The sequence below is a fragment of the Pleurodeles waltl genome, chromosome 7 (assembly GCF_031143425.1).
Source record: "Pleurodeles waltl isolate 20211129_DDA chromosome 7, aPleWal1.hap1.20221129, whole genome shotgun sequence".
Classification (NCBI taxonomy): domain Eukaryota; kingdom Metazoa; phylum Chordata; class Amphibia; order Caudata; family Salamandridae; genus Pleurodeles; species Pleurodeles waltl.
In genome coordinates, this window is record NC_090446.1 from 169,309,336 (window position 1) to 169,329,734 (window position 20,399).

Genomic DNA, 20,399 nt, shown 5'->3' on the forward strand with positions numbered 1-20,399 from the left:
GTACACCTGCTGGCCTGTCTGACTCTGAGCTGCAACAAAGTCTTCCACAGTCCTGCCTATCACAACAAGGGACTACAGAAGCAGAACCAGATCTATAACACTCTAGTGAAACTAGATCGATTGTCCCCAAGCACACATCTCTAACACCTACTCCTTCCCCTTCATGGCCACTTTCCCTGGCAGGAAGGCTAACCATCTCAGTAAGCGAATTCAGCTCAAAAAGGCACAGCTTTGCCAAAGTTCAAATCAAATACAAAAAGGAAAATAACATGAAACGAGCCTGTCTTAGCTGTGCACCCAGAATATAGAGAAAAATCCCTTTACTTCTGCAATCTAGAAAGCAGCTCGAACCACACATCTCTCAAAGAAGTGTTTTTTCGCTATTGGGCTGCTTCTAAGTAGCTCAGAAATGTGTCCAGTCATACTTGCTAAAAAGTGATCTGGTTAGGTTCTATAGGAATGTCCATTTGCTGACAAGCTGGGGAAAGGTCTCAACACTAACTGGTCAAACATGCTTCATCCATTGCAAAAATATATATTGTCTGATTGTTCGCTACTTATAGTTACAATCCAGGTCACAGTAGTTTTGTGACTCTCTGTTGGGGTAGATTTGAAATTAAATATGCATTTTTTAAAAGGGCTAACCACAAGGGTAGATCTAAATGAAATCCATGTAGCTAATCCTGTGGCACAATGTAGTATGGGACAATCACATTAGTTGTCATGGCTGAAACTCCACATCCAAGTGACAAACTACCACCCCAACACATTACATGTTAAAGTTGTTTTTTTTTGTTCACTGAAGTACTTCCTATTGGATGGTTATTGTTTTCTTCTCTTGAAATTCTTTTTATAGGTAAAGAAAGGCATCCTCTTTTCCTCTTTCTAGCTTGTATCTTATTCCTTTCATCACAAATGTAGGTACCACCTAATTTTGTTGGGAGCAATGTTATATCAATTTATATTTATTTTTTTATTTTTTGGGTAGGATATTTTTCATGGGCTCACAATTAATGATCTATGGAGCGACAACTGTCTTTATGTGATTTTGTAGGATTCCTGACCTCGTCAAAAAACATTGGAGGATTGGAAGTTGCGATCATATCACCTTGACCCTCTGTTGCCTCATTACCGCAGAGCAACAGAGGCCACAATGCCAAATTCCGTGTCTGTTCCTCCAAGGCATATTCTGGCCCTCTTTCTGCCAAGATATTTAACCTTTTGAAGCCAATAATTATATAGAGATTAAGGCAATGTTGTTCACCTTTTTTACCCTTTTGTTCAAGGTCCGTATGGCATGAACACCATCCTACTCTAGACGAGGTTACAGTTTCATTTTAGCACAGTTCTCTCTTAAAACCTGAGTTGGTACACAATGGCAACTCACCTGTAGAGGATCTTCTGGCGATATACAAAGTGAAAGGATGTCCAGAAAACCCTTTAACATTACATTTCTTTCCCAGCTTATCTTTCTGACTCTCAGTTCTGTTACAGCCTCAGAAATGTTAGAAGAAGAAATTCAGGCCACCTGACCAAGACTTTTTTTTTTTTTTTTTGTACGGGCGAAACAACTACTCTGGGTCCCTTAATACTTGTCTGTTGACCTCCACTGCTTCTCCTGAAAAAGAGCCAGTGTCTCCTTGCCGAAGGAAATAAAAACTACCATATTTCATCTCCAACTCTCCTAGCTGCAAGCTCTTTGTAGAAGGATATGAGCTGCTTGGGACAATTCAGACTTGGTACAGAGGGACCAGAAAGAGGATTTGCTGGAGGTATTAAATGAAAGAATGACAAATCTTGATTAGATAATCAGTAACTCTAAGGATATGGTAGGGTTAGTGGCACATTCTATGCCACAAATGGCTTTGTAACTTAGAGTAAGCAGCTCTCCTTCCTAATGCTCGGCAGTGTAATTGTGAACATGTACTTAATATAATCACATGTTATATGGCTCCTATGCTGATGAAGAAAGGCAAACACTGATAGTCAATGTAGAAATACTAAACTCCTTTGTCCTGGACAAGAAGCAAGTGTTTTCAGCGTGAAACAAAACTTATTGAACCACATTCAAGAAAGCAAATTCAGCTGTGCAAGCCATAAAAGACAGGATTCTAATCAAACAGAAGTGGAGGAGTCCAATAGGCCCACACCCTGATTGTGTGATGCCTCCAGCCTGCCAAGGACTCCACCCTAGGAGACATAATCGTAAGAAATATATCTTCATGCTTACAGAAAGAAATATATTGCGAGATTTTGTGCAGAATAGTTACACACTTGTGTTCTAATGTTCTCCAACCAGGGCATTGAGGGATCTGCTCCTGCACCCCAGTTAGCGAAGGAGCTACACCTAATCTAGAAGAACCCGATATCAAAAAAGTTTGAATGCAAAAGGTAAACAAATGTGTTTGTTAATTTCTTGCTAGAAGGGGAACAAAATGTGAGTATCAACTAGTACTCTCAAGTGAACTAATAGATAAAGCAAGAAAAATTTATGGTGCTGTTTATCACCCATATTGACGTCAAGTGATTTGAGTGGTTCCAAGAAATATACAGGGTGAGTTTTTTCATATGCCAAAGCTCTAGCAACTGCGTAGATATCTCTACTTCAATTCCATTTCAAAATGCTGCTATTTGATTTGGTGTTGGTACTCGGTCTGTTCTCCAAGCATGTGCCAGTTAATTTGTGTTTAATTTTATCACAGCCACTGATTGATCAATACTTTTTCTTACAAAGAGGGGCTGATGGACCCACAAATGACAGTGGATGTCCTTCACAGTCTAGTTCTACACGCGGAATTACCAGCATTCATTTTGGTGTTGAAGTAGTGCAATTATCAAAACAAGTGAAATTATCAGCAGACACCCAGGCTTTTTGCACCTTTAAAATGTTGAACAACAGACTGTACATGAGGCTGCTAGTAGAGTGACTGGTGGTGACTGAATACTGGAGGCTGGGTTGAAAGGATGATCCCACCAAAAGTAGCAAAGTATTCCTTTGCTTAATGGTGCAGATCCATCATGTTGGCTGAAATGCTGGCAGGCATCCTATTTCAAAGACCTCTTCATACACATCCATTATTTTTGGACTTTTCAGTGTAGAATTAGGAGTAAGATGTACTGCAAATTGTCATCCAGAGAACAATCTTGTTGTTATCATTTGGAATTGGCTCAACAAACAATTATGGTTGCACAAAGCCTTTGTCCTTCAGTGGTGACTTTCCAAATGGTTTTGTGGCTATTTTTGTAGTCCGCATTCTAGATAGGTTTGCAGAGGTGTGCTATCAATTGGGTAAAGAGATGCATGACCTGGTGCAGAAAATGTGCCAATTTTGGAGCAAGAATCCTTTTCTGGATTCACATGCTGTGCATCATTCTGCCATCCAGTGGGTGGGTCTAATAAGTAGTGTTCTAGTCTTATTTTCTTTCTCTTGAGTGTTGTCGATCACTATTTGGTGCTAAGTCGGTCCTCTGTGTGATGTCAGACGGCGCCCCAGAAGTTCCTGTGCGTGGTCTCCATCTTCAGCTTCTTTTTTCCACTGTTGGGTCTGGAAGCATGATGGAAGAATTCCGAAAATATTTTGAATTTTGTGCAAAAATTGCCGAAAAACATCTAACAAACCATAGAAGACATTGAAGAAGACAAAGATATCAACGAGGGGAGAACTTGCTGCGCCCCACCGTGGTACACCGCCGGCAGACACCTCAAGGAAATAAAATAACACCGCCTACAAAGACTGAAGAGAGAGGACACAAGAAAGGGTCATGGAAGAAAAAGCCTTTTAAATTTTGCCCCAGTTATCATCACAAGTCTGCAAAAAGAGCCTCCCATAAGATCTGCAACCTTTGCGTACCAAAGGACCATAAGTACAACAACTGTGAGGCCTGCGCCAAATTTGTGCTGAAGACTCTAAAGTTACAACACAGGCAAAGACTTGAGTGCCACACCATGGCATGGCAGTTTCTCAGAAGCAGGAATCACTCCGACACCTAGGCCTTTTGAGTGATAAGGAGAACGTTCAGAAGGCCAAACCAGCGAGGGGGATACTCAGCCATCAAAATCTTTGAGTTCCAAGTGGAGAAAATCCAGCCGCAGAAGAGTGGGTCGAAGGACGCTGATAGTATAAAGGTAAAACTGCCAAAAGGCTCAGATTCTAAGTCCTCAGACAAACCTTCTAAAGCAGCCTCTGTGCCAAAACCAACAGTGATCAAAGGTCAGCAAAGGCTGAAAGAGCCACATGGATCCTGAGCAAATGATACCGAAGGCCTAAAGGCATCATCCAAGGACTCTACGAAACCCCCGAATGCGAGGGAGTGAGACAGAAGGTGAGAGCCTCTAAGATGCTGGAGCCTGCAACACCAAAAAGGAAACCTTTGCAGATGGACGAAGCAGACCTAAAGGCGCAAGAGCTTGAAACAAAAAAGCTTGATACCGAAATGGACATTCCTCATTCAGAGGAAAAAGGAATTTGATGATTCCTTTAAACAGTTCCATATCCCCATAAAACCCTTGACAGCTATGGTTGAGGAGAAGGATCAGCCAGCGTTGGTGGCACCGGTGACCCCAGAAACCCATGAGGGGGACCTAGAAGAGTTCTTGAAACCGACGACTGGCTTTGACTCCAGCCTTTTGGAGGACATATAGCAAGAACGTGACTCCAAGGCTTTCTAAGAAGGCATAGACAATTGTCCATTAAGGCCATCCCCATCAGACGACCTGTCCATGTACAACAGCCTGGTGAAGTGAGCTGCTGAAACCATTGGGGGTACAACTTGAAGAAGAGGAGTAGGCGGGATCATGCTTCCTCCTAGAAACTCTATTGCCACCCCTAAAGGGAAATCTATATTTGCCCATGTTGTCCAGCATCCTGGATCAGGGTAAGGAGGCCGTCAGGGAAACAGCCAATAAAATGGGAGTCACTCACAGAAGGGAAGAAAAATACAAGCATTCCATTCAAGATCCAAATGACATCAAAGGCAGTGTTCCCGCAGATTCAATTATAGTCACCATTGTGCGAAAAAAGAAACATCGCAGCCACCTCAACGGGGATCACCTCCTGAGAAGGAAAGCAAAAGGCTGGACCTGGTGGGAAGAAAAATGGAAAGGGAGGACTCTATGCAATTGAGGACAGGCAACTCCAGTGCCCTGATGAACTGCTATGGACACCAGCAATGCCTGGAAATTAAAAACCTTGTGCAACAGCTCCAGGAGGAATACAAGAAGGTAGCCAAGGTGGTCATATAAAAAGGGAAATGAAATGCAAACCTATGCCTACAGTCCTCACTAGATCTGGCTGACACATCCAGCAGACAGATGTGCACAGAAACCATCCTAGGAAGACAGACATGGCTTAGGATCTCAGGCTTCAAGCCTGAGGTACAGGTATCCATAATAAACATGCCTTTCACAGGAGGCACCCTTTTTGGTCAGGGAGTAGATGACATCCTGCAACGGATTAAAAAAAAAAAAAGACAATGAAACAGCAAGAGCGATTGGAGCACTCCATTTCAGGGGCACATATAAGAGAGGCATTCCCAATAGAAGACCCACTGGTAGAGCACCCTTTAATACAGGACAGCAATAACATCAACAACAGGGTTCCTCTCTCCAAGCCACATATCCACAAGCTTACCAACAAAGGCAACACCCAACGAGGAAGCCCTTTCGAAGAAGGGCAATAGGAAGGGGCCTCCACCCCAAGGACGAGAGTACTTAAAGGAAATGACTCGCAGGTCAAGGATGCCCAACACAAAACACCAGTGGGGGACAAAATCAAAGGTTTTCTCCAGAAGTGGAAAAATATAACCACAGACAAATGGATTCTGAATATAATTTATTATGGATGCTGCATAGAACTAACCAAACAGCCTCCCCACAGGTCCTTCAAAGGAGAGGAAATAAAGCAACTCAGAATGGAGATGCAAGAACTACTCTTAAAAGAGCCATAAAACACGAGAGAAATTCACTGGGAACTACTTACCATATTTTATAGTTCCAAAACAAGATCTACTCTTAAAACCAATCCTGAACCTCAGGTTTATAAACAAAATCATTTGAACACAACACTTTAAAATGACAACCTTTGCAAGAGGTAATCCCACTGCTGCAGGAGAGAGATTACATAGCCACCTTAGATTTAAAAGATGTATACCTACATATCCCCATGAACCCAAGATGACAAGAATGACCTCCTGTTCATATTAGACAAAAACACTACCATTTCACACTGCTGCCCTTCGGCATAAACTCTGCACCAAGAGTCTTCACCAAGGTCCTCTCTGCAGTAGTTGTCTGCTGAAGAAGACAGGGAATCCTTGTTTACCCCTACTTGGACGAGTGGTTGGTAAAAGCAAAATTAAGGAGCAAATGTAAAAGGGACGTGAAAATGGTCAAACACACTTTACAACTCTTGGGTTTCACAATAAACCATAAAAAGTTGTCACTTCAACTAGAGCAAGTAAAAGTGTTCCTAGGAGGCACACTGAACTCCAAGAAGGCAATGGCATACCCAGTGAAGAAGAGGGTAGAGGCCATTGAGAAACAAACTCACCTGTGCCAGAAGGTTCAGTTCCTGACAGTGAGGACTGTCATGAAGCTCATGGGCATGATAGCATCATGCTTCCCATTGATGCCACATGCAAGATAACACATGCTCCCTATCCAGAAATGGGTTTGCAGCAAATCGTCACAAGCCACAGGGAGCTGGGGGAAATCTAGTGGTTGTCACAGCATAGGTACATAGAGGGATACAATGGTGGAATTCAATAAGCATCGGGAGACCCTTCAAGACACCAGCTCCAACTGTGACCATAACAGATGCATCCCACAGGGGTTGGGGAACTCGCACTGGGCCCCTGAAATCACGTAGCATATGGAACAACGCAATTGCAGTGAAACACATCAGTTATCTAGAGTTGAAAATGGTCTTTCTACCCTTGAAAACGGAAGGCAATGGACAATACAACCACAATGTTCTACCTGAACAAACAAGAGGGAACAAAATCCTTCATCCTATCAAAGCTAGCACAAAACATTTGCCACTGGGGAATACAACATCAAATAAATCTATAGATAATTTACTTACCAGGACAATTGAACACAGAAGCATACAAATTAAGCAGACAGGACAACAGCTCACACGAGAGATCTTCAACATTTGGAGCACACCAAGCATAGACTTATTCGCCATGGCAACAAACGCAAACTGCCAACACTACGCCTCCAGGTTTCATCACCCCCGCCCTGTTGATAAATTGGTCAGGGAAATTTGCATACCCTTTTCCTCTAATTCCCCTAATCTACTGGGAAGGCCAAATAATCGGGGAGCAAAATCATCCCCATAGCCCACCACTGAGCAAGGCAAACGTGGTACTCAGATCTACTGCAATGTTCAGGGGACAGATGATCACACTGAAGCCAGTAAAAGTCCTACTGACAATTCAACATGAAGAAGTATATTGGCAAAAGCAAGCCACACAATCTAGCAGTTTAACTCCTGAATACTTAGAATTCGGTCTCCTACAACATCCTCAAAGAACAATGGAAATCCAAATGGAAGAAAGGAAAGCAAACACATGAAAACGATACACAAATCAGATCTAAAGTCACTTGCACTCAAAACAGCTTTCCTGATAGCAATCACATCGCTACACAGAGTTAGCAAATTTCAAGCACTGACAGTCCAGGAGCCATACTCGCAAATACACAAGGAAAAGGCAGTCCTCCAGAACTAATGCATACTTCCTACCAAAGGTGTTGACGCAGTACCACGCTAAAGCATATTATCATCTGCCTTCTTTCAGGAACCAAAAAAACACCGGAAAGGACCCTACACACTTTGGACGTTTGAAGGACTTCAATGTACTACCTGCATGAAACCAAAGAATTTTGCAAGGATAACCAGCTTTTCGGTTCATTGGCCAAAGCAAACAAGAGATCACCAGAATCTAAGGCAACCATATGCAGATGGATTGTTGCCACCATCCAAACTTTCTACACTGCAGCAACCGGGGCATTGCCGCACACCTTTGCATAACACTACTGTGTGGACCTTCAGATGAACAAGGAAATACAAGTGGGTCAGAAGGTACTGCTACACCTCTTTGCCAACTCATCTACACTTCATCCACCCCACCCCAAAGAACGGGATACCGTTGTATAATCTAATGCACAGTGTATGAATCCAGAAGAGGATTCATGCTGCAAAACAAAATTGATTCTTACCTGTAGAAGTAGTTTTGCAGCTTGAAGAGTTTTATGGATTTACATGCGACCCACCCACCTCCCCAGAAATGGGATAGGAAGCAAACAGGTGGGGAAGAAAGAAAAAAAAAAAAAAAAAAGAATCTGAAGATGGAGGCCATGCACAGAAACTTCCGGACCGCCATCTGTGCCATACAGAGGACTGACCTGGCACCAAATGGTGGTTGACGTCGCCCTGAGAGAAGAAAAAAAAAAAAAAAAAAAGACTAGAACACAACTTTCTCAACTCAACCACTAGATGGCGGAATGATACACAGCATGTGAATCAAGAAAACTCTTGAAGCTGAAAAATTACTTCTACAGGTAAGAAACCATTTCAATTTCACGTAAAGATGTTGGTATTCAGAGCGGTGCAGCTAGCTTTGATGCCCTTTCTGCAGTACTTCATGTTGGAGGACACAGAGAAGTTAGCCAACCTACAGCTAAATGTGGGCTTTTTGGGGGGGAAAAATGGGGAAAAAGTGCTACAGAAGAAAGTTCAGTTTTTTCCCTGCAGATTGTGTCGTCAAAGGGTTTGCAGTGCTAAAATCACCATCTTCCCAGATTTCAGAAACAGGCAGGCTTGAACCAGAAAAACACAATTTTCAATATAGTTTTGGTGTTTTACTGGGACATAGCCAATTTTTCATATTTTTGTGTGCTTTCAACCTCCTTTCAGTGATCAGTAGAAAAGGGTATTAAACCAATGGTGGATCCCTAAAAGCTAGACAGTTGGCATCATTCTGAATTCAGCAAGGGGTTATTTGTGTAGATACTTCAAGGTTTTCTTATGAAAAGTAACAGTTGAAATAAAATATTGTAATTGCGTTGAAAAAAACAGCCTTTCATGTCAACGTTTTTATCTGTAATTTCTTCAAACTATGGCAGATCTTTTAAAGCAACATACTGTTACGTCTGCTGGACCATTCTGATTGCAGGAATATATAGGGTTTGTAGGTTCACGAAGAACCCTAGTTGCCCAGAGCCAATAACCGAGCTGCACCTTGCAGTGGTTTTTCATTGTGCACCTGGTATGTAGTAATTTATTTGGTAAAACAAAGAGTGTAAAATAGGTACCAATGAAACCTATGTATTTCTGGAATGGGCACACGATATGGAGTTTAGAATAAGTGGTTATTTTCACATTTTGAATTTGTGGGTACCCCTAATAACATGTGAATTAGATAACTTTCTCAAAATGACTTCTTTCTTAAATACTCTTTTAAATTTGGAAGGTGTAAATGTAGCGAAAGATAATTGGTAAAAAAACACTTGTTCTACTTTTCTGTGTTCTCCTACGTCCCCTGATAAAAATGGTATCTCACTTGTGTGTGGGTAGGCCTAGTGCCTGCAACAGGAAACTGCCCAAAATGCAATGAGAGGACAGCACATTTTTCCGATGAGAAAGGACCCTTTTTTGCAATGTGCCTGTGGATTTTAGGTTCTGGCTAAGCCAGAAGCTAGGAAAACCTAGCAAATCTGTACATTTTCTAACACTAGACACCCAGGGAAATCACTAACCTTTTGTGGCTCTCAATAGGTTACCCGGAATCCTATGCAAACCTCAATATTTGTCTAATTACATTTTCCTTATATCCCTGTGATGGAAAGTTCTGGAACCTGAGGGGAGCCACAGATCTCCTGCAACCCAGCGTTCCCCTCAGTCTCCCGATTAAAAATGGTACCTCACTTGTGTAGGTGGGCCAAGTGCCTGTGACAGGAAAGGGCCAAAAATGTGTAGAAATTGAGGGGGGAACCAGAGCGGGTTAAAAGGACAGGCTTTTTTCCTATATGTTTTTAGGCTCTCTGCTTTGGGTATGCACACAAGTGGGGCAGAGCTTTTTATTAGTATGGGGGGTATGTAGGGTGGTAGGAATTTTGTGGATTCCTGCAGATTCCAGAGCTTTCCATAACAGAATTATAGGGAAAATGTGTGATTTCAGGCAAAGTTGGAGGTTTGCAGGGCATTGTGTGTAGGTGTAATGTGCATATGAAGCACCACCTGGACTCCCCCTGATGACTAGTTTCCAGAAGTGTCTGGATCTGGTAGAGTTTTCCAAGTGGCAGCCTACACAAGCCCAAAACGTGCAGCTGTTAACTATTTTAAGGTGGAGGATTTTGGGAGTTAGCCAAGCTCTCCTGGCCCAAATGTAAAATCAACACCTAAAAGGGTCAAATGCCCTCTTTCTTGTCATTTGGATGAGCTGCTTTAGTCCACAGGGGGAGCAGAAAGACAGTTAGGGTGGGGGCAGAACCATACCCATGGTAGTGGGCAGCCCCCACCCCTCTGTGCTTTTTTTTGTTGTTTTTTTTTGTTTTTTTAATAATCCTCAGGGCAGAAAGACTATACCCATTTGTGTTTGGGGTGGGGGCATTGGCATGCCCATTTCGGGCAGCCCCCACCCATAGGTATGGAAAAAATGAAAATGCCTGGTGCCAGGGAGCACTGATGCCGATTGGCTCATTTCACGTCCGTTTTTAGTGAAATGACTTCGTGAGCTGTGAGGGATGATCATTATTTCCTTGGAAACCAAGAACAGCCTCAGGAACTGGGGAAACTATTCCCCAGCTCCCTAGGATGCTTTTTGGCAAAAAGAAATCCCTCTGGTGCCCGCATCGAAGGACTTCCTTGTCCCTCAGGTGCCCACACTAGAGGGCTTTCTTGTGCCATGCAGAGCACTGTGGTCTCAGACATCTTTCAGTTGTCTGACGCATAGAAGGAATTACAAGAAGGCCCAACAGTTTCAAAGTTGTACTGTAGCACTTACAAGGGTCAGGTGTATTATTGGGGCTTGGAATTCCGGGATCCGGAATTTGTATGCCTGATAATTCCGGGGCCAGAAACAAAAAATTGAGGGTGGGGGAATTCCAACCGGAGTCACCATATCAGCATTGTGGTCTACATACAATTTACAGCAGTCAGCTGTTCATTGTTTTTATTCTTTTTGGGTACAAGTTCTCCCTTATGTGATTTTTTTTTTTTTCTCTTTTCTAATCGTGTTGTTTGTTTCATAGGATGTTTGGTCTAATCTATCTTGTAAATAAAAGAAAACAAGGTCAACGTATTTTATGTGAATTAGTGATTAAAATATGAATTGGAGACATGTTACATTGTTGCTGTCTGCATAATAGTTTTGGTGACTGTCAGCATTTATTGACATTAGTTCATTAGGGAAAGTCTAATCAACTCTTGACAAAGGAAGTACATTTTTTAAATTTAGTTATGTACTGGGAAATCGTGCCTATGAATGTAAGTTTACATTGTTCCGTTAGTATCAGTAAAACCTGTTTTAATGTGTAACCATAGAGGATTATGGTGATTGCATTTTTTACTAAACTGTCATTCGATCTTGAGGTTATATGGAAAAAGGTATCGCTTAAAATTGGTTTAGTTTGCAGTTTGAGCTATTTACAGTCCTCCTGTACTTAATTATTTAAATTGTCCCTCTCTTGGGTGAACGTTATAGCATTATTTGAGCTTCACAGCCACTTTTTATGAAGGATGAAAACGCTGGCTTTCCCAGATTATCACAAAAAAATGATTTGTGAAGGATTGCTACACTGCTCAACGCTACTTTCCCTTTGAGTAAGTGTGGTGTACTGTATAATATTTGAAAATTTTGCACGTATTTTCATACAAGATGGAAAAACGTTGATTTGCTTGTGTCCGGCATTAGCTGAACTCTTAAAATTAGCCTCATGCTGTACTGATGTTTCTATAAAATGGGGCAACGCTGGCTTGTTTCTGGGAATGCTGCTTTTCACCCGTGGCTCACGTGGTCATTGTGCTATTGAACTACAACTGCGGCTCACCAATGAGGCCCAAAAAGGCCGAAATCAATTTAAGAATTGTTTGTGTCTAATGGAACCTGGCCTGGTGGATCGTGCTGAACTGTTACCGTTGATGTCAGGGCTGCCATTGGAACTAATGCAAGCAAACATGGTCCTCCCGACAACTTTTAGTGTTGTAAACTCTTGCTGTCACGCTGACACCCTGCCCACTGTATCAATGATTGCTGCACCCCTGATTACATTGATCCTGTCGCTCCTGTGCTCATTGTTAATTTGTTAGGGGTGCTCGTACTGCCTGAACTGTGTTATATCTCTGCAGTGTATCTGAGAGAAGCATCCACTATTGTTTCCTGTGCTGGATATACTTTTATGGAACACAACACCTTGAACGTTTGAAGGTGGGAAGTATAGACATGCATCACTGAAGATGTTAATTCTGATGTCGTAGAATTTGGTCTCAAGCAAGCACTCCATCACTAGTTTGAACAAAATATGCTATTTGAAGTTCACCATCAAACATTTAACAGGTTACATCACCTGGGGTAGGCCTAATTATTAAGGAGCGGATGAGTAGGCATATTTTCTATCATAATGCTTATTGCAAATGTCTCATTTCTAGCGGCTTGGTGGAATTTAGGAAGATAGTTTGGTCATCCAGAAAGTAGCGCATTTATGACCACCTTGCAGTCTTTCACAGAAGGTGCCTCAGGGTGGATTACGACATACGGCTGAGGAATGTTTGGTTTGCTTTGTTATTTAAGATGCTTTGTTCCTGAAATGAGATTTTTCCTTAAAAAACAAGAGACAAGAGGCGTCTGGTAAAAAAAGAAAAAAAAAAAAAAAGATTAATTAAACATTACCTCCCTAGAGAAGTTACAGCACCGGGGTCTGAAGACTGTCTCTCGTAGATCATCAAATGGCCCATGTTTTATACATTTCTCTTAGATCAATAAACGCATAAACAGTCTTTTCCTGGTGAAATATGTGAATTATTGACAAGGAGTCACAGATACAATTTCCATATAGGGAATGTAGCTGCTCTTCAAACTGATGTGGACACCATGTGGGCCAGTGAGTACGTGTGCAGATGTCTGGCCTGAAGGGCGCGTGGTCACTGCGTGTGCTGTCCTGATTGGCTGAGTGTACCTAATTACGTGTAGCATCTGGCTTTATGGTTTTTGGGAATGCATGTGTCCCTCTGGCCATTTGTGGCCAGTTTCCGGGGACCATTGTATTGTTGCTGCTTATCTGTGGGATCGGACCTGAACTTGTGTGTTTGGCTGTTGGCTAAGTGTTAGCCCAACGGTGACCTGGGGCTGTTCATTAACCTTCAGGCCGGAGTCACAGAGCCTGCCTGACCATCTACCTACGTGCTGGGGTTGATGGAGAGTTCATGATGGGGGAATCCAAAAGTGGTGAAGTGACATTGTTTGTGTATGAAAACGTATCGTTCATGTATAAAGGTGTTTTGTTGTGTGTATTGATTCATCTGATGTTAACAGCTTGAACTAAATGTTATTCCTGCACTCAGTGTGACCAGACATTTTCCACTAAAATAGCCTTTTCATGATGTTACCATTGAAAAGTTGACAGTTGCTCATCGAAATAATGAAAGAAACAGGATTTAAGATTTGGTAGAGGTAGTAAAGGAAAGGTATTAATTAAGGTATCGCATGCATCCTAATGACCGGATAGCCTTCAAAGAGTTTTGTCTTTAGTGCACACATACAAGAGCTAACAAATTTAGATATCTTAAAATAGGCAGACTTTGTGGAAGCTTCCAGGGGGAAACATTCTCTCTGGATCTGTCTCAAAACTAGAAGTGGCTGTGTTCTTAGTGCTTATATCTGATTAATATTTATGCATTGGATAGAGTTGCTCGCACTTTTATGACCCAGCCTCTGAGAAATGTAAGATGTAAATTGATATCAGATGTGAGCACCCTTAAGATGGTAGACAGTACACATGCTTTAAAAATGTTCAGGTAGATAGTGATTATTTCAATATTTAAAACTAATCCATTAAAATGGTTAGAAGTATTGTGCTACACGTTTCTGCCATACAATCAGGAAGATTGATTCACGGTTAACTATTAAGTCAAAATGGCGATATTTGTTCTCAAAAGTTTTGCCTTGCCCTCATTTTCAAATATACTTAATGAAGGTCATGGAGGTTTTATTAAGAATCTCATTCCCAAAAAGGTTTGTGTGCAGATAAAAGCATCTGCCTCTAACTCCTCCACATGAAGACCAGAGGTAATCATCACCTTTCCAACCACCTACTTACTGATGACACTTTACCCGCTCATATCACTGCCACAAGTGAGATGGATTTCAGACTTTGGGAAGCCATTGTCTAATAGGTAATCTTGATGGGCCAGAACCTTCTGAAGCTTAATGGTTCTAAAAAACTATTACTGGTCTACATCAAACACCTAGTCTCAGTTATAGTACTGGGTGCATCCATCAACTACCACTATTATGGTACCAAATTACTGTTGCCCAGCATTCCAAGAAACTTTCCATATTGCACAGAATCACCGTGCAATACCTGTAGATAGAAGACGGTCCAATTTCCAGTCACCTTTCATGTCCTGTAGGTCAGCCTTTGTCTCACTGCAAAGTTAACTACTTGCCAAGATACTTCAGCAACACTATCATTCACCACACGCTCAGATGTTCCACATGCTCATCTAACAAGTTATTCCAAATCCCCAGAACATCCTGTATTCGGAGTGTAGATGTTTGTTTCACATTCTAAAACCCCAGCTGTGCAATATGAACCTTTTGACCATCCTCAGTGAAGCGAATGACTCCAAATCGAGAAAAACACTAATCTAAATACTTTGTTCATCACTCTTGACCTATATGTACCTTTATGTGATTTACGTTGCTGAGCCTCTGCACTGAAATATTAATTAACACTTTAATTAAATGTTGGATTTGAAATCTAATGCGTAATGTGTTTCTTTCCAGTGTTTTTCAAATTCAAATCTGTTGTATGTTTGAAATCAGTTAGCTGCCTTCTAAAACTGTTTGAAAATGTGATCAGTCTTTTGAGACTAAACTTGTTTATATTTCTTACATTTCAGTCAGAGCTAAGGCATGGTCCATTTTACTATATGAAGCAGCCTCTTACATCAGATCCTGTTGATGTTGTGCCGCAGGATGGACGGAATGATTTTTACTGCTGGGTTTGCCATCGTGAAGGCCAGGTACTCTGCTGTGAGCTCTGCCCTCGAGTTTATCATGCAAAGTGTCTGAAACTGAACGCCGAACCAGAGGGAGACTGGTTTTGCCCAGAATGTGAGGTAAGGTGGAAACTAAAGAAGAGAAAGTATTCTTGATAAAGCATTTGTTCACCATCCTAATTTGTTTTTCTCTTCATTAATCCAGTTTTTAAAAGTTGAAGTGTTTTTTTAAGTTATTGTTTTACAACTTGATAGGTCTTGATTCAGTTTGTTTAAATTTAATAAAAATGTAATTTCTAAAAATGTATTATATGGCTTCATTTTTTGGCTCTTTAAAGTAGTATAAAGAAAATAACTACCTCCACTGGAAATTTATTTAAACTGAAGTATTCACCTATTATATAAAAGCAGGATGGGAAACAAATATGCTAAATTGCCCCCAAATTAGATCACGTGCTTAATGCTTCAGCACGGCAGATTTAATTAGAATCCATGATACACTAAGAACCTCGTTGGCATACAGGTGTATGATCTTTCCTTTATTCGCCGCTGGGAGGACGTTGTCGGAAGAATCATTTTCAATATGTGTTGCAGTCTACTCAGTTAAGCCATTCTGTTTTTTTTTTATTATTTATTTTTTAAAAGTTTTGGTTGACGCAGATGCCGATGACATATCATGCTCTGTAAGTTAAAGTTTTTTTCTTTTTGTTTTCAGTGAGGAGAGCTGCCTTTCCTTTTTTTTCCCCCTTCGAAAACACTCCAGTGACGTCTCCTTTTTATTGAACTTACCATCCTGTCTCTTGCATTTCAAAGATATCCCAGAATCTGTGCATTCTGTCACAGGTAGTAGTCATTTCTCTCTCTAAGCTATGATGAGACTTTTTAAAAAACTTTTTTTTTAGAGACGTGTGCCACCAAAGGTTGATTGGTAGGGCATTCAAGAAGAGCAGTGTGAGCTGTTCCTGTCTTTCTTTGTTGCGCCCCTTAGATATACCTCAAGGGTTCCTTGTGCTGGTACGACTCCCTTGTGGTAGAGAATGCTTGTGCATTGCCACCCCTCGAAAGGATGCATTTCATTTAGCTTGGCATCCCTCCTGACAAGTCCTTATTGTTTGTACTTAATCCATCTCAGTTAGGACCATGGCATGGCAATGGTTCTTGGTCCCATTTTGCAGGGGTTCTGATTATTGATGGCCTGAATGGCTGGTGGGGACTATTGGGTAGTCATTTTGTCATTGCTCTAGTTTTAATTTTTTCTGTCTAAATGAGACTGGTCGTCTTTTTGTAAAATTTATTTATAAGCTATTTTGGGAAGATGATGTTCGATGGCATGTGTAGCTGCAGATACACATGTTGTGCATAGCCCGCCATCTGGTGTTGGGTCGGAGTGTTACAAGTTGTTTTTCTTCGAAGAAGTCTTTCGAGGCAAGTTCGACGCAGCCGGAAAAAGGGTCGCAGTACAAGCTGCAAACCAGTGGCGCATCGCTAACTCTCAAGCGCTCCTAGCGCGATATGATAGAGCCCATCGGGACGAGATGCAGCACCTCATCGAGCATCTACCCAAGGATTTACAAAAAAGGGCGAAACAGGTGGTTGAGGAGGGACAAAATATCTCCAATAACCAAATACGCTCCTCTATGGATGCAGCTGACACAGCTGCAAGAACAATTAAAACAGCAGTAACCATAAGAAGGCACGCGTGGTTACGAACATCTGGCTTTAAACCGGAGATACAGCAAGCGGTGCTCAATATGCCATTCAATGAGCAACAATTGTTCGGACCTGAAGTGGACACGGCAATTGAGAAGCTAAAAAAGGACACTGACACTGCCAAGGCAATGGGCGCACTCTATTCCCCGCAGGGCAGAGGCACTTTCGGCACCTTCCGCAAAACAACCTTCAGAGGGGGGTTTCGGGGTCAGGCCACACAAGCCAGTACCTCACACTCAACACCATCTACCTACCAGGGACAGTACCAAAGGGGAGGCTTTCGGGGCCAGTACAGAGGAGGACAATTCCCTAGAAACGGGGAAAAATTTCAAAGCCCAAAAACACCTGCAACCAAACAGTGACTCACAGGTCACTCATCCCCTCCACACAACACCAGTGGGGGGAAGAATAAGTCAGTATTACCAATCTTGGGAGGAAATAACAACAGACACTTGGGTCTTAGCAATTATCCAACATGGTTATTGCATAGAATTTCTCCAAATCCCTCCAAATATACCACCAAAAATACAGAATATATCAAAACAGCATTCAGACCTTCTGGAAATAGAAGTTTAAGCATTACTGCAAAAGAATGCAATAGAACTGGTACCAGGTACACAAATAAACACAGGAGTTTACTCACTGTACTTTCTAATACCAAAAAAGGACAAAACACTGAGACCAATCCTAGATCTCAGAACACTAAACACCTACATCAAATCAGAACACTTTCACATGGTCACGCTACAAGAAGTGTTACCATTGCTAAAGCAACAAGACTACATGACAACCTTAGATCTCAAAGACGCATATTTCCACTTACCGGTACATCCCTCGCACAGGAAATACCTAAGGTTTGTATTCAAAGGAATACATTACCAATTCAAAGTATTGCCGTTCGGTATAACAACCGCACCAAGAGTCTTTACAAAATGCCTAGCAGTAGTAGCTGCACACATCAGAAGGCAGCAAATACACGTATTCCCGTATCTGGACGATTGGCTAATCAAGACCAACCCACTGACAAAGTGTTCACACCACACAGATCAGGTCATACAAACCCTCTACAAACTCGTTTTCTCTGTCAACTATGCAAAATCACACATTCTGCCGTGCAAAGTACAGCAATACCTAGGAGCAACAACAGACACAACAAGGGGAATAGCCACTCCAAGTCCACAAAGGGTTCAAAATTTCCAAAAAGTTATACAAACCATGTATCCAACACAAAAAATACAGGCAAAGATGGTATTACAACTCCTAGGCATGATGTCCTCATGCATAGCCATTGTCCCGAACGCAAGACTGCACATGAGGCCCTTACAACAGTGCCTAGCATCACAATGGTCACAAGCACAGGGTCACCTTCTAGATCTGGTGTTGATAGACCGCCAAACATACATCTCGCTTCTGTGGTGGAACAGTATAAATTTAAACAAAGGGCGGCCTTTCCAAGACCCAGTGCCACAATACGTGATAACAACAGATGCTTCCATGACAGGGTGGGGAGCACACCTCAATCAACACAGCATCCAAGGACAATGGGACGTACATCAAACAAAGCTGCATATAAATCACCTCGAACTGCTAGCAGTTTTCCAAGCGTTAAAAGCATTCCAACCCATCATAACCCACAAGTACATTCTTGTCAAAACAGACAACATGACAACAATGTATTATCTAAACAAACAGGGGGGGGACACACTCGACACAGCTGTGCCTCCTGGCACAAAAAATATGGCAATGGGCAATTCACAACCACATTCGCCTAATAGCACAGTTTATTCCAGGGATCCAGAATCAACTTGCAGACAATCTCTCTCGAGACCACCAACAGGTCCACGAATGGGAAATTCACCCCCAAATTCTAAACACTTACTTCAAAATTTGGGGAACACCTCAAATAGACTTATTTGCAACAAAGGAGAACGCAAAATGCCAAAACTTCGCATCCAGATACCCACACAGGCAGTCCCAAGGCAATGCCCTATGGATGAACTGGTCAGGGATATTTGCGTACGCTTTTCCCCCTCTCCCTCTCCTTCCATATCTAGTAAACAAATTGAGTCAAAACAAACTCATACTGATAGCACCAACATGGGCAAGGCAACCTTGGTACACAACACTGCTAGACCTATCAGTAGTACCCCACGTCAAGTTACCCAACAGGCCAGATCTGTTAACACAACACAAACAACAGATCAGGCATCCAAAACCAGCATCGCTGAATCTAGCAATCTGGCTCCTGAAATCCTAGAATTCGGACACTTAAACCTCACCCAAGAATGTATGGAAGTCATAAAGCAAGCTAGAAGACCATCCACTAGACACTGCTATGCAAGCAAATGGAAAAGGTTTGTTTGCTACTGCCATAATAATCAAATTCAACCATTACACGCATCTCCAAAGGATGTAGTGGGTTACTTACTACACTTACAAAAATCAAACCTGGCCTTCTCTTCCATTAAAATACACCTCGCAGCAATATCTGCATACCTGCAGATTACCCATTCAACTTCACTATTTAGGATACCTGTCATTAAAGCGTTTATGGAAGGCCTCAAAAGAATTATACCACCAAGGACACCACCCGTTCCTTCATGGAACCTCAACATCGCCTTAACAAGACTCATGGGTCCACCTTTTGAACCCATGCATTCTTGCGAAATACAATTCCTAACCTGGAAAGTTGCATTTCTCATCGCCATCACATCTCTAAGAAGAGTAAGTGAAATTCAGGCGTTTACAATACAAGAACCTTATATCCAAATACACAAAAATAAGGTAGTCCTAAGAACCAATCCAAAATTTCTACCAAAGGTTATTTCACCGTTCCACCTAAATCAAACGGTAGAACTAGCAGTGTTCTTCCCACAGACAGACTCGGTAGCTGAAAGGGCACTACATACATTAGACATCAGAAGAGCACTAATGTACTACATTGACAGAACAAAACAAATCAGAAAAACAAAACAACTGTTTATTGCATTCCAAAAACCTCATACAGGAAACCCAATATCAAAACAGGGTATAGCCAGATGGATAGTTAAATGCATCCAAATCTGCTACCTTAAAGCCAAAAGGGAGCTGCCCATTACACCAAGGGCACACTCAACCCGAAAGAAAGGCGCTAGCATGGCCTTCCTAGGGAATATTCCAATGCACGAGATATGTAAGGCAGCCACATGGTCTACGCCTCACACATTTACTAAGCACTACTGTGTAGACGTGCTATCGGCACAACAAGCCACAGTAGGTCAAGCCGTACTAAGAACTCTATTTCAGACTACTTCCACTCCTACAGGCTGAGCCACCGCTTTTGGGGAGATAACTGCTTACTAGTCTATGCACAACATGTGTATCTGCAGCTACACATGCCATCGAACTGAAAATGTCACTTACCCAGTGTACATCTGTTCGTGGCATTAGTCACTGCAGATTCACATGTGCCCACCCGCCTCCCGGGAG

General features: G+C 42.0%; 1 protein-coding gene across 3 annotated transcripts in view; it reads left to right on the plus strand.

Moving 5' to 3' along the window:
* Positions 1-20,399, plus strand: part of ZMYND8 (zinc finger MYND-type containing 8) — a 602,889-nt gene that overhangs the window by 138,725 nt on the left and 443,765 nt on the right. For all 3 annotated transcript variants that reach the window (XM_069243462.1, XM_069243464.1, XM_069243463.1), the window contains exon 4: positions 15,123-15,341. In XM_069243462.1, coding sequence (XP_069099563.1) covers positions 15,123-15,341 — 219 coding nt within the window. The remainder of the gene's footprint in view (positions 1-15,122; positions 15,342-20,399) is intronic.